The following is a 14254-nucleotide window of genomic DNA, read 5'->3' on the forward strand; positions in this document are numbered from 1 at the left end:
TTTTTGTTTTCGAGAAGAGCTTGTTAGCATCGCAGAGAAGTATGGTAGATATCTTCGAAAATTGCTGTCTGTTGATACTATCATTCAACTTAGAGACAGCCGTTAGTGATGACTTATTTCTTTACCGTTGTATTCTATAACATGGACTCCTAAGTACAATGTATGTGTTGAATCAAATGGTACAGCTTTAGAAAGGGTACTACATTATTCACAGTTAGTTCTACAACTATGATCTACTGCAGTTCAAGAAATATTTCAGCCTGTCAACAACGAGGATAAGTAATGGTACACATCTTCAAAAATCACTGTCAGCTGACAGTTCACCCTAGAGACAGCCGTTAGTAATGACTTATTTTCCTACCGTTATATGACTTAAAGTACTGAATGTATGTGTTGAGTACCGCTTAAGAAAGGTAAGCATTATTCACAGTTAGTTCTACATGTACAACTCTGCTTGGGGTGTGCCGAGGATTTCCTCCTCACACGTTCCAAGGTCAGAGAATTTAGTGGAGCATTAGGGAGGATGTTGGGTGGTATGGTGGGCATGTGCGCGGTGCAGAGGTCATGGCGTTAACAAGCAGCCTGTCCGCAGCATGCCTTTTCAGCAATGTGCAGCGCTGAGACCGTTATAACGTTCAGGTATACACATACTTTTTGTGTCGTAGACTTGTACATATGAGGGGGAAATGATCGCTGTGATTTAATTTCCCGGTTTGGAGAGAATGTAGTGTTGTGTGGTGGTTTTAAGTTCGCGGTTGAGACTGCCTTGCATGGTTTTACTACTCTCCAAGCAGGGGTTAGTCTCCTGCTGTATTTTAACGTTTTTTGGGCAATATGATCGGGCTTTCTATTTTGAACTTGCCTTGCGGCCCGAGCCTAACCTTTGCTTGGAGAGTATGGTTTTACTGGGGGAGATGCTGTTGTTGATTTTGAGTTCACCTTGAAGAGGTCACTGTAAAAAACGCAAACATAAAACTGCCGTGAACAATTCCTCATTTTGATGTACAGTGATTTGAGGCAAGTCTGATAAGTTTCTGCAGGTCAAGAAATATTTCACTGCATTTTTATCAGTGACCTCTCGACTACATTGACAAACCCAAAGCACTTTCAGTAAACGCTCTGTCTTCCACCCCTTCTAGCATTGCGGTAACACACCACAATCTTAAAACACCACAAACAAATCTTGCCTCTCCTCCCACAAAATTAAGTCCCCAAGCTTAAAATTTTACGGCAGCATGTTGAAGTTGAAAGCATTTGATGCATAAGATGACATATGTGAAGTTTGGTATAACTAATTCATAAAAGTAACAGCATCTACACGTACATGAACACGTTATTACAGTTAGTTACAGGTCCCCTTGCGAAGCGTAATGGCCTCATACATTAATAAACTTGGCAGTCTGCTGGCGCGCTGTATAGAAATTGGCAATTGTCAAGGCAGTTGGTCCAGACACTGAAGGCAACACCAGACTACTAGTGTTAAACATTTTGGGCAAACCTCTGAAGCAACAACAATACAGTTAGATGTTTCTCAGACCTAATGAAAAAATGAAAGCAACAGGATTAAGATAACGATTCTATTGCAACATGGAAGGTCGTTGCATTGTATATTATTTTCATCTATCTGCCTATAATTTTTTATTTTTTCAATACTTTGAATTGTCAACTCACTGTTAATTTCACAAGTGACTAAATTCAGTAACTGTAAATTCAATAACTTTAAATTCAGTTTTCACAAGTTTGCAAAATTAGAGACTAAAGTTTGAAGTTGAAAGTTGATACAACAATGTGGTACAGTAGTAAAAAAAAAGCATGATGGAAAATAAATACCAATCGGCGATATCATGATTTTACGATGGAAAAGCCAAAGTGAAAAAACAAACATTGCAAACCTTTCAAGATTTACAGTACCTGTACCTTCTATACTTTGCAGTCTACAGGTACATTGTACATAAGTCAGCGGAGCACTTGATGATGTGTGCAAAACCTACCACGATTAGCCACTAATTTTCTTTCATTAGACAATACACAGATACCAGTTTCCGTAATAACTACATGCAGCTTTGACAGATCTTATCTTGAAGGAGGAATAATATTAAAAGTGCTCTAATCGAAATCTTGTTTTTGATGGAACTGATAACAGAGCACATCCCACAGCTAACAATGTGCAACAAGCCCACATGTCATGATTGTCTACGTCACCGCCATGCATCATTTACCCCCAGCTGATTGGGAGATGTGATGGCCCCGCTGAAGCATTGCTATCTCCCCTAATGAACTCCCCTCCGGTAAGCCTTACAGTCCGTGCAGTCCCAATTAAGTAGCTTTGTGCGCGGAATTACGCGCCGAGAGAGGGAACGAGGATTCTGGTCACGGTTGCGTACGCTGCGCTCGGTACTAAGTGCGATTTCTCATCAGCGTAAAACAGCAGGGGATCGTGATATTGTGTAATTTGATGTGATATGACAGATGATGTTTTCTGGCGTTCAAGTTGACATATTCCTTAATGTAAATGTACAGGTTCATGAACATCACAGGGCCATTAAAGGTACATAAGCATTATACTGCCATGGTAATGAATGTTTATTATAGGTTGTAATAACACGTAGTAAACAAAATTGATACACCCCTCTGTCATTTGCTGTATTACATGTATATTTGCCTTTAAGTCCTCATAATTTAATTTCACAGTATCGAGAAAAATGCAGTGGTTTGTGATGGTTTTTAGTTTGCAGCTGAAACAATGGCCTGAAAGTTCCCCTGCGTTGGTAAATGACATTATGGTCGTTATAGTACTTATACAGTCACTTGCTGTGCAGTGTAAAACATCTATCAGCGTGCAAGTGAACGAAATATGATTTTTAGAAGGAAAGCTTGATTAAAACTGCATGGCAAGAGATATGGTTTGAATTAGTTTTTTGTTGCAACATGATGCGTTAAAACATTATACTGTTTTTTTTTTTTCATTGGCATTGACCTTTTTTGTTGAAAGTTAAAGGTCTCCCCACCGTCTCCCCCCTTAAAATAAACTCAGTGGTATATTCCTTATGTTTAACAACATTTGAGTGTTGAAACATTATAACATGTGCCTGGAACAACCCACCCCGATCTTGATGGATAGCCCTTCCCTTGATGTGAATAAAGCTGGGTCCTTTGAGTGTACACGGCGGATAATCTGATTTTCAACTGGGCATTAATTTTGGATGTGCTACACACGCCAGCCAGGCCAGTTTTACGTCCCCCCAAACGAACGGCACGGCTCACGTTGTTATCTCTTGCCAACACCTGGAATCTGAACCACTCGGTGGTGAATTTGTGTGGCACGTTACGCGGCACGATCCTAATTGAAGATGCGAGGGTGCGTGAGTTGTCACACTTGCACCTCGTTCATTGCCCCTCCAGAGGGTGTAATTTGCAGTGGAAGATGATAGCGATATTCCGCAAATGGAGATCGATGATTTATGGCGATGTTTTGGACTCCGCGGGGCTGTTAACCGAGACGGACCGTCTTCTGTTGTCTTCCCTTACAGAACCTGATTGATGAGATGTTCTTGTAGTCGTTAGCTGGTAGGGTTTAGATTGTTGTTTTTTTTTGCTGCAATATGCGATGTTTTGGACTCTGGGTGGAGTGATAACCGAGACGAACTGTCTTCTAGTCTTCTCTTACAGAACTTGGTAGAATTTAGAGAGTTTTTTTGCTGCAATATGTAATGTTTTTCATCCCTTACAGGGCTGTTAACTGAGAAGAACCATCTTGTCTTCCCTTACTGAACTCGCATGATGAGAAGTTCCCGTAGTTGTTAGCTGGTAGAGTTTAGAGAATAATGTTTTGCTGCAATATGCGATATTTTGGACTCCTTGTGGCTGTTTTTAACTGACACAAACTGTCCTCTCTTGTCTTCCCTTACAGAACCTGCATGATGAGAAGTTCCCGTAGTCATTAGCCAGTAGAGTTTGAAGAGTTTTGTTGCTGCAATATGCTGTCGCTGGAGAGCACGCTGGATGTGAGGAGTATCGACGAGCCCAGGGGACACTGCTGCGCCATCTGCTACCACCCCTTCTCGCGAGATGGGCTCTTCGTACCCAGGAATCTGAGCTGTGGACATTCCTACTGCACAGGTAAAGATTATGAATGAATGAATGTAGACCTTTATTGTGCATTATGTATACCCACTGGGTTAGGTACAGGTTGCAACAAAATGATAGTTGACAGATACATAATTACAGTTGTAGTCGTGTAAAAAGAGTCTCTTTATTCCCAGACAACATGTTACTGTTTAACGTAACTCTGTTTTTCCCGAATGCCTAGTGAAGCTGGTGAACCATGGACAGAGGGGGCACATGTTACTGTTGTATAACGATGTTCTGTTCCTACAGAATGCCTAGTGAAGCTGGTGAACCATGGACAGAGGGGGCACATGTTACTGTTGTATAATGATGTTCTGTTCCTACAGAATGCCTAGTGAAGCTGGTGAACCATGGACAGAGGGGGCACATGTTACTGTTGTATAACGATGTTCTATCTTTACAGAATGCCTAGTGAAGCTGGTGAACCATGGACAGAGGGGACACATGTTTCTGTTGTATAATGATGTTCTGTTCCTACAGAATGCCTAGTGAAGCTGGTGAACCATGGACAGAGGGGGCACATGTTACTGTTGTATAATGATGTTCTATCTTTACAGAATGCCTAGTGAAGCTGGTGAACCATGGACAGAGGGGGCACATGTTACTGTTGTATAACGTAGCTATGACTTTACAGAATGCCTAGTGTGTTACTGTAGTATAACATAGCTATGTTTCTACAGAATGCCTAGTTAAGCTGGTGAACCATGGACAGAGGGGGCACATCTGCTGCCCCACCTGTAAAACCACCACCAAGATCCCGGGACTGTCCAACGACGCCACCAGACTACCCAAGAACTTTGGTGTCTTGGAGATCCTGGCAGGGGAGGAGGACAAGTATGGTCGGACGTTGGGGATTCAGCCAGTAAGTACTTATGGCAAATAGTAGTGGAAAACCTCAAGCTGTACACACTAGGGGTGATTACCAGTACAAAACGTTTTTTTTTTGTTGGACCGGTCTTGAAAAAATGGACCTGAAAAAATTCAGTAAATCATTGTTCTGAGTATTGCCCATTCACAATTTTTTTTAAGATAAAAAAGATGCCCATTCACAAATGATTAGGTCCAGGTTCAGGTACCCACCCCTAGTACACACCCTCACCACATCTCTTTTGTCACAGCACCAGTCTGACGAAACTAGTCTGCTGGTGGGCTTGAAAAACTGCCAGAAAGTTTTTAGTATATAACTAATCGAAGTTAATGACATTGATTGCTGTTGGTGATTGCTGAAGTGCTATTTTGCTGATTGTACTGGCCTTTGTGCAATCAGGCATCGCTGTATTATTTAGCTGTAGAAGCAATTAAGATCTATTGATTCTTGGAAATATATGTATTGCAACCAATGTAAGCAGCATTGCTATAGTATCAAATTAATGATTTTGTATGGGTTTGCAATGCAAAAAATATTGTAATAGCCTAGAAAGAGCTGAAATGCAAAGTCTTTCTCCTCTTTTCTCTCTCTTCTTTTAAAGAACAATATACCAAAATTGTTGAGTCAATGCTCATTTTGCCAACAGCATGCAACTTCTATTCATGCTTGTTGATGTATGTAAAAATGCAATAGCAAGATATTAATTGCAATATGGATTATTGCATTATTCTGTTAATTGCAATGAATTACGAAATCCCAAACAGTTTCCCATTTTCTCCATATTGTTAGCGAAATCTCATATTTGCACAATACATCGTTGCCACCTCTGGTTAGATGCCAAACCTGGCAAGATGCAACAAAATTTGTCAAGCTGCATTGAAAAATTACTTAATCTGAATTTTCCCCACTCAGTCATCCCTTTTGAAGTTCAAGTTCACTGTAGCAGACAAACTTTTCAAGGCATTTTACATCAGAATTCAAATCGGATCGAATGTTTTGAGAACACAAGTGCACGCTAGTTGACCTTGCCCGTCGCCGCATAGAAGTGAAAAATCAATTTCTCGCGTAGATAATCCGATTGCAAAGCGCACATGAAGTATGACAGCTCCAAGCATCATCTGGGTCACGTCTTTGAACCTGTTATGAAGACAAATTTACACATTAAACGATGAAGTTGACGTCAGCAGTTGCTGTATCATTTGAAGTGTGCAGGAGAAACGTGCCTTTAGCAGAGCAAGCGAAGTGAATCTGCATTATTCGTTCCAAACGAGATCGATATTTCTCCCGCTGGATAACAGAAAGTGTCCTCTGTGTATCGTCAGAAGCTTTTGAAGTACGAACCACTCAGAAGGCTGGTGCTCGGGGGCCTATTTGTGCTCCCTGGCTTGGAAAATGGTGTTTATGACTTGACAAGGAGGCACTATCATCACTGTATGGCCAGAGCATAATGGATTCATTTGAACTATACATGGCCTTGAAGTCAGGACTTTATCTAGAAGGGAGAGGAAATTTGCCCAAAGCAACATCGTAAAAGCAGGGTGGGCTATAGTCCTGCAAGTCCAGTCAACTGCCGCTTGTTATGAATGATTTATAGTTTGTCCAACGTGTACTGTAAATGCATTTAAGTTCGGGGGGATTTACTTTCGCGGTAGCGGGAAAATGGAGTTTTTCCTGTGGTTCAAGTTCCCGGTAGCACCATAGTCTGTAGTCACATACTAGTATTATGGAAAAATGTTTGCGATGGTTTTAAGTTAGTTTGCTGTAAAGTGGTCACCGCAAAAAAGCGCGAACATAAAACCACCGCGAACATTTCTGCATTTACAGTATTATACATTTTCCTTATAGTCTCTTTCAGATAGCTTGGGGAGTTAAATTATAGGCCATCTCTTCAGACTGCTTGCGTTTGTACATGGACAGTATTCCCCTAATGCTAATGCGTTGTGCATGTAGTCTGTTATTAGCCCTCATTACTTGCAGTTGAGTTGCACTGAGTGCGTGTCTCGCAAAGTGGTAAAAATGCATGAATTCTCTGAGCCAAGGGCAGCAACTTGCCCTGCACAAGGTTGTTTTAAACATCTGAGCATCAGTTGTGCATGGAATATCTAGAGACTGAGAGAAAATTGGAGCTTCGGTGATTTTGAGATGCAAAACAAGAACAGAATTTTTAGCGTGTACCAGGTGTGTCTGACTCATTTATTTATTTTTGCTTTAGCTTAAAATTCCATCTGAGAGGAGGTCCCTAACCAAAGCTAGGTACTCATTTTCAAATGAATTTAGTCCAGTGAGGAAATGCTGTAAATGCCTTAAAGTTTGTGGGGATTTAATTTCGCGGTAGCGGGAAAAGGGACTTTTCGCTGTAGTTTCTTACTGCCATGGAAAAATGTTTTAAGTTCGCGGTGAAGCGGCCACCACGAAAACCGCAAACATCAAACCACCGCAAAAGTTTCTGCATTTACAGTAGATGTACTGAAGGGCATAACACTTGGGCCTGCCAGGTATAGAATCAAATACCTTCAGATTCTAAGTCAGCACTTAAAGATCACCTTGCCACAGTTCTGCATGGGCCCCAGTAGCCTGCAGCAGTAGGGAAGGAGTGTGCTGCTTCCTGCTGGGGAGATTAGTCTGTCAGACTGATAACCTCCATGAAAAATTGAGGTATAATTTTTGGAATGTCTGTCTGTGTGTCTGTTTGTGTGTCCGGACATTTGTGGTCACCACAGCTCTAGAACCTCTGGATGGATTGTAGTGATATTTGGTATTCGGGTAGGAGTTGGAATGATGAAGATCAAGGTCGATTTTGGGCCAGCTGGTATGTGACCTTGGTACTGCAGCAGAACTTCCATTTTTTGGTATCTTTTGATATGCTATGGTCTTGACTTTTTGGTGGCAGATAGCTTGTGATGTAAGGCAGAAGAATTTTCACTTGACTTAAGTCTAGTGAGGAAGAAGATGTACCGAAGGCCACAACAAGGGGGCCTGCAAGGGACTGAACCCAGAACCTTCTGATTCTAGGTCAACAACCCTTTCGTGACCATTTAAAAACCACCTTGGCTTGCCACCATTCTGCATGGGCCCCAGTAGCCTACAGCAGTAGGGAAGGAGTGTGTTGCTTCCTGCTGCGGGGATCAGTCTGTCAGACTGATTCAGGGATAGATTTTTCATCAGTCATGCAGTCATGGGCCTGAACATGTTCTGGGGTAGACCAAGACTAATCAATGGGCAACTGTGCAAACTGTTGTGGTGGGTCTTTGGGGAAATAGCAGTATTTAGCAGGGCCTGTATTTAGCATAGGATTTGGTTTGCTTGGGCTGTCTGTAAAGCAACTCTGTATTCTGTAGGAGAGGCCTTGGCTGCCTGTTGTACTGTATAGTCGAGCTCAGATGATGGAAAACCGGCTGAAAGTACTACTTCTTCATTCATGTCATTGAAAGCATACTTTGTGCTCTATATTTTGCTGCAGGCACCTGTCAGTTGCATTTCTTTCGACAGAGATCCTGATGGAAGTCAGTTAATTTTTCTCTGCAATGTAGTCGTAGATCTTGGCTTACAAGGCAGTCGGAACTCTTGAACTTCAATTCATGTCGCTTTTGATCAATGGGTTGACTTGTTTAGGATTTATAAATGTCAGACCATCCTGGTATCCTGGTTAAAGTCTCTGTCCAGTGCAATCTTTCCCCGGTAGAGTCAGCAATTTTGCCAGATTTTGGTCTCCACCCTGACATATGCATTGTAATATCTTAAGAACATATCTTCTTCTCTCCTTCCAGTGTCTTGCCTGTGACGAGCACGAGAATGAGCCGAAGAAAGTGTACTGCCTGTCGGACCAGGAGATCATCTGTATCTACTGCCAGGTGTACGGAAAACACAAGGGGCACGACTGCGCCCTGGTCAAGGACGTGGCAGCGAAGGAGAGACAGGTAAGGAGCTATTTAAGGTGTAAGGGGTATCTCACTAGACATGTGGTACATTGGTGGCATCCCTGCATTCAGATTTGTGCTGAACCCTTCACTTCATAATGGGCGTATTATGCAAAACTTACAAGTATGACTGAAAAGACAACAGAACACACAAAGCCCCAAAAGACTAGTTTTCATCGATGCAATACGTTGAGCAGCAACGCCACCAAGGTACCATTTAGCACCAAATGTGTACTGGTTATGGGGTTAGGCAGCTAAGGGAAAAGATTACTGAAAAAGGTACTTCTTGGTGCAATCTTCGAGGCATTACTTTTCAGGCTAGCATGGAGTCAGTACAAGAGGACCTACATTGGGGGCTCCCAGCAATGTGCTATACTAAATTCAGTAGGACATACTATAAATTGTTAATTTCAGAAATTGAATCATGCAAAGTGTGGCCATCTCACTAGATATTAAACCAAAATAGCTAGCTAGCACCTCAAGGAAAAGGGGCATAATCAGGCCCCCATACAATGTAGGCAATAGAATAACACTCATTCCCCCCTCTCTCCATGTCTTGAACTTTTGTGCCTCTTCTGACCACAGATAAAACATTATTGTAACCTTATCTTCCATCATCGGTGACCTAGTCTGTGAATTCAGACTCAATCCATCACCTTACAGCCACAAACTGACATTAATGATGTAATGTGACAACCATCTATAGCCTCCAAACTTTTAAAAGTATTTTGCTGCTACTTTAAGAATCTGGTGTCTTAAATCTTAAGGAATCTGTTTAATGGAAATCTTACAAACAAATTTCTTAATCTTCTCGCTACTGTCTTACATTGTAACCAATAAAATGGAATAGAATTGGGTGCCAAACGGCTAAAGAAAATTCAACGTTCTATAAGTCATTGTGCAGATGTTGTCACGTTGGCGCACCAAAGCCGTTACATGTCATTTAGACACATTAGCCATAGAGGCTCATTGGGCATCACTCCATTGTCAGGGAAGTCTGTGTAAAGTGCCATTCCCAAGAGCACAAAGTCAGGGTATGGAGGCCTCTTAATGCCACTTGCCCAACGCTCACTGCCATAGTTGTGCCACACCAACGGCTTCTTCGTCGTGCTAAAGGTTAAGATCAAAGATATCACAATCTTTCTTCTAGTCTTGAAGCTGAAGCCAAGAAGTGTCATTGACCCAGAGGTTGGAGACTAGGTCTATCTATCAAAACCACTGCCATGGTTACTGAGATGCTATCATACCTACTAAATGAGTTACAGTAATTTGTCCTGGCCCAGATTGTATTACTCGTGTGTCTGAAGTCGCAAAATTGCTATAAATCAAGTGTCAGAGACTGGTAGTTGGTACCATCATGATGATTACAAAAGATGCCACCGCCATCAGATTCTGACTGATTTTTTGTAAATCTCTGAATGTTTGCTGTGATTTCAATGTTTGCAGATTTTGCAATGCCTGCCCAAAACCATGGCACTGGGAATGGTGTGTCTTTTACTACTACAGTATTCTTTTGGCCAGGAAGTTTGGCCTCAAACCTTTCCACTCCAACTGCAAAATTAATTAAACCCCCACGAAAATAACTTTCCAATACCAGGAGTTTTTTTATGGGTCAAGTCTAGAGGCAAGTTGGTTCGCAGCCAACATTTTTGCTGACCACCTGTTCAACAGTTCGCACTGAAACAAATCTATATGTCTAACACTAGTAACAGCAGAGACTATGAGTATGATGAACAACCCTTTACCACAGTCTTCTACCTGGAGATCAGAATTCCGGGGACGGACTTCAATATCAGATACCTTCTTGATGAAATGCCCAAAAGCCAGCGTAATAATGTCTGTGGTGCAAATCCGTCTGAATGCCCATCCTAAGCCCTACTTGATCAGAAAGGGGATAATCAATAGAGCAGAATTAAGAAGCATGCCGGCATCGAATGAATTTCCAGGCGACGCCGTCAGACCGTGACATGCAGTGAGCTCTTTACAAACTGTTTGGCTGCAGGTGACGGAATTTCTGATATCGTGACATAAAAGGTGACAAAAAGTATGGCACCACTATGGATTTTTTTGCCCTCTTCATTTGACATGGTCTGACGGGGGTACACCGTACCAGTCAGTAGTATTGAATGGACTTGCAGATTAATTTTCCAAGCCCATGGGGACTGAGTATTGCAAGGTGGTTAGAAACGAAGCATGAAAAATCATGCACCAAAACCCACCTCCTGTTGTGTACTAGCCTGGTAGCCAGCCATATTTCTATAGCTCCTGAGTCGTTCCTCTCCGCAAATACGGAGAGAAGTTCTCCGCAAATACGAAGAGAAGTTCTCCGCAAATACGGAGAGAAGTTCTCCGCACATACGGAGAGAAGTTCTCCGCACATACGGAGAGAAGTTCTCTGCACATACGGAGAGAAGTTCTCCGCACGTACGGAGAGAAGTCAGACTCAGGAGCTATAATATGGCTATATACCAGGCTACTTGTGCACAGGTTATTTCTCCTTGCATAGTTCTTGTTTGTGATTACATTTTCAGGAGAAGTCCAAGGGAAAAATGTAAAACTAGTTTAACCACTTTCTGCCAGTCTGCCAAGAAAACCATCTTGACCTCTACATTGACCCTTACATCCTGCCAGTCTCCAGCTACACTATCCCACCTCATATTTTCTCACTTAACTACCAAATAACTAGTAGATGTACACTACATCCAGATCTAGACACACTCAACTCAAACAAAACCTCTGTACACAGTAGGCAAAAAGAAATGCCAGGAATAGGGAAAAGAAAAGATTGATCTCACTCCTATTTTTGGTGGAAAAAGTACAAAAACATATGGTTCAGGTAAAGTCATTGTATCACAATATGATATAACATTATGATTTATTGAAGGAGAACTCCAAGGCCTGAAGTAATCACACACCAGCTGTGTTATAGGAGGAAGTTGTCCCCCAGAGACAATAATACTTCCTTTTCATCTTTTTCCAATATCTTGATATTGAAATATGACGGATTTGTGAGCACCCTCCCATACCGTGGCCTTTGACTGAAAGTTGATGCCTCCAATCCATGTATTGGATGGATGTCTTCTCATTGTTTAATTGAAAGATGCATAGATAGATGTCCTGTTCCCCTCCTCCGTGTATAATCCATACCTTTGCTGATACATCACCAGGGCCCAGGGTTATATTGTGGCGTGATACATTGCACCCCTCCAGCCTCCAGCTTTGGTATGACCCTCTGTGATGACAAAGCAAGACCATCATGGGGACGTATCAGGACACAAATCATTCTTGTCTGGTGAAATGATGATTTCAACTTGATTCTGATGTAGTAATGAGAAAAAAAAACTATTATTAGTTTTTTGTCATTCCATCCAGACAACTCAGTTGACTTAATTTCTGGTCAATGTTCTTTTTTGTCCAGTCACAAGTATGCAAATGAGCAAAAAGGCAAGTAACATTTGCATATTTATGACTTAATGGATGTGATTGTACGTGTAATCCAATATTGTCAACAGCGAAAAAAGAGAGTTGCATCTGTCAGTGCTTTACATAAAAACAGTGGTTACATAAAACTCAAAATGTCACGCAAATATCTCTTCAATCACGCAATGTACATTTCTTGTCTAGGTCCGTCATCAGTAGAAAAGTCCCATGTCCTCTAAATCCTCCATCCTGCTAAAGTTGGCTGATAGACATTGCAAGTAAGCCTATCTCCCTTCTCACGTAGCATCATTTCCCTGGGCTACCTAAGGGTGCTTGAATCATAAAAATGAGATAGTGCTGTGGTCATTGTCCTCAACAGAAATCCACTCTGGCAAGTCTGAAAGCTAGGAAGTCAAGCTGAATTGGCTTTTCTCCCTTTTCACCCAGCATCATTTCCCCTTGCTGCCTACTTGCTTAATTCTTACCTAAGGGTGCTAAAATCTAGCAAATGATACAGTGCTATGGACATTGTCCTGAAATGAAATACACTCTGACAAGTCTGAAAGCTTGGAAATCAAGCTGAATTGGCAAATGAGATTTTCTCCCTTTTCACCTGGCATCATTTCCCCTGGCTAGCTACTAAGGGTGCTTAAATCAAGCAAATGAGTTAGTGCTGTGGACATTGTCCTCAAAGGAAATCCACAAGTCTGAAAGCTTGGAAATCAAGCTGAACTGGCAAATTTTCACGTAGCTAACAACATTTCCCCGGCTACCGTCTTGCTTAATGCTTACCTATGGGTGCTAAAATCAAGCAAGTGAGATAGTGCTGTGGACATTGTCCTCAAAGGAAATCCACAAGTCTGAAAGCTTGGAAATCAAGCTGAACTGGCAAATTTCCACCTAGCATCATTTCCCCTGGCTACCTACTTGCTTAATGCTTACCTCAGGGTGCTCAAATGATATACCCGGTAGTACTTTGGACATTGTCCTCAAATTTAGAAAAAAAAATCCACTCTGACAAGTCTAAAAGCTCGGAAATCAAGTGCAGGCACTTCTGTGACTCAGGGAGCATGTTGATAAGGGTTGGCAATGATGGAGAGAGATTGGTTGGTAAAGTGACCTTGTGCGCCAAAGGTATAATATCCTTGGTGAGAAATTGCCTTGTGTGCTCAGCGTGATGGCAACTCTGTAAGTTAAAAGACCCGTCATGATGTGAGGCTTTGGCGGGCGGCAGAGGAAAGCAGTAGGTAGGGACCGATCAGTATAGAAGGAGGTAAGGGAGTCTGCGACAGTACTACTGTAACAGTAGTCAGGGTTCCACAAAATGTAGCTAGTGCATTCTAGCATAATGGTCCCTACACTATGATTTGTGACCACCACGCTAAAATGAGGACCACTATGCTTATTCTTAACTAACATATTAGTACTTTGCTATCATCTGTAAAGTTGAACAATGTATAATCAATGCCTGAACAATGAAAAATGATCATATGCCACTCAAAACCTAACTTTTTACTCTACATTGTCAAATTCTCACCGTGCAAGGGCCAAGACCCCCCTTCCACACCACCCTCCTGTTTGGTCGCTTCACTACCATGTCATTACCATCATGCTAAAATAAAATCCTGGCTAGAACCCTAGTAATTTTTGTTTGCATGTTTGTTTGTTTTGCATAACTAGTGAATTACGTTTAGGCATCACAGACCAGTTTTGCTGTAGTTAGTATAATTTGTCTCCAGCTCCTAAACCAATTTGAGATCACCTTCCCTAAAGTCAAATTGACAACAGAATTTATGTACCTGTGTAAGTATTGCTTGTCCACAGAGAATTATTTTAGATTATAGATCCTTTCCAAGGACCACATTTTTGTGGGCACTTCTCAGTAGCCATATTGCATACTGAATCAATAAAAGAACTGCTA

The 14254-nt window shown here is 41.7% G+C and overlaps 1 protein-coding gene across 2 annotated transcripts in view; it reads left to right on the forward strand.

The window, feature by feature from the left end:
* LOC118419541 overlaps positions 1-14254 on the forward strand; it is a 56472-nt gene that overhangs the window by 27222 nt on the left and 14996 nt on the right. For both annotated transcript variants that reach the window (XM_035825973.1, XM_035825972.1), the window contains exons 2-4: positions 3911-4119; positions 4809-4990; positions 8764-8913. In XM_035825973.1, coding sequence (XP_035681866.1) covers positions 3978-4119; positions 4809-4990; positions 8764-8913 — 474 coding nt within the window. In that variant the 5' untranslated portion in view covers positions 3911-3977. The remainder of the gene's footprint in view (positions 1-3910; positions 4120-4808; positions 4991-8763; positions 8914-14254) is intronic.

Source organism: Branchiostoma floridae, chromosome 7, assembly GCF_000003815.2.
Source record: "Branchiostoma floridae strain S238N-H82 chromosome 7, Bfl_VNyyK, whole genome shotgun sequence".
Classification (NCBI taxonomy): domain Eukaryota; kingdom Metazoa; phylum Chordata; class Leptocardii; order Amphioxiformes; family Branchiostomatidae; genus Branchiostoma; species Branchiostoma floridae.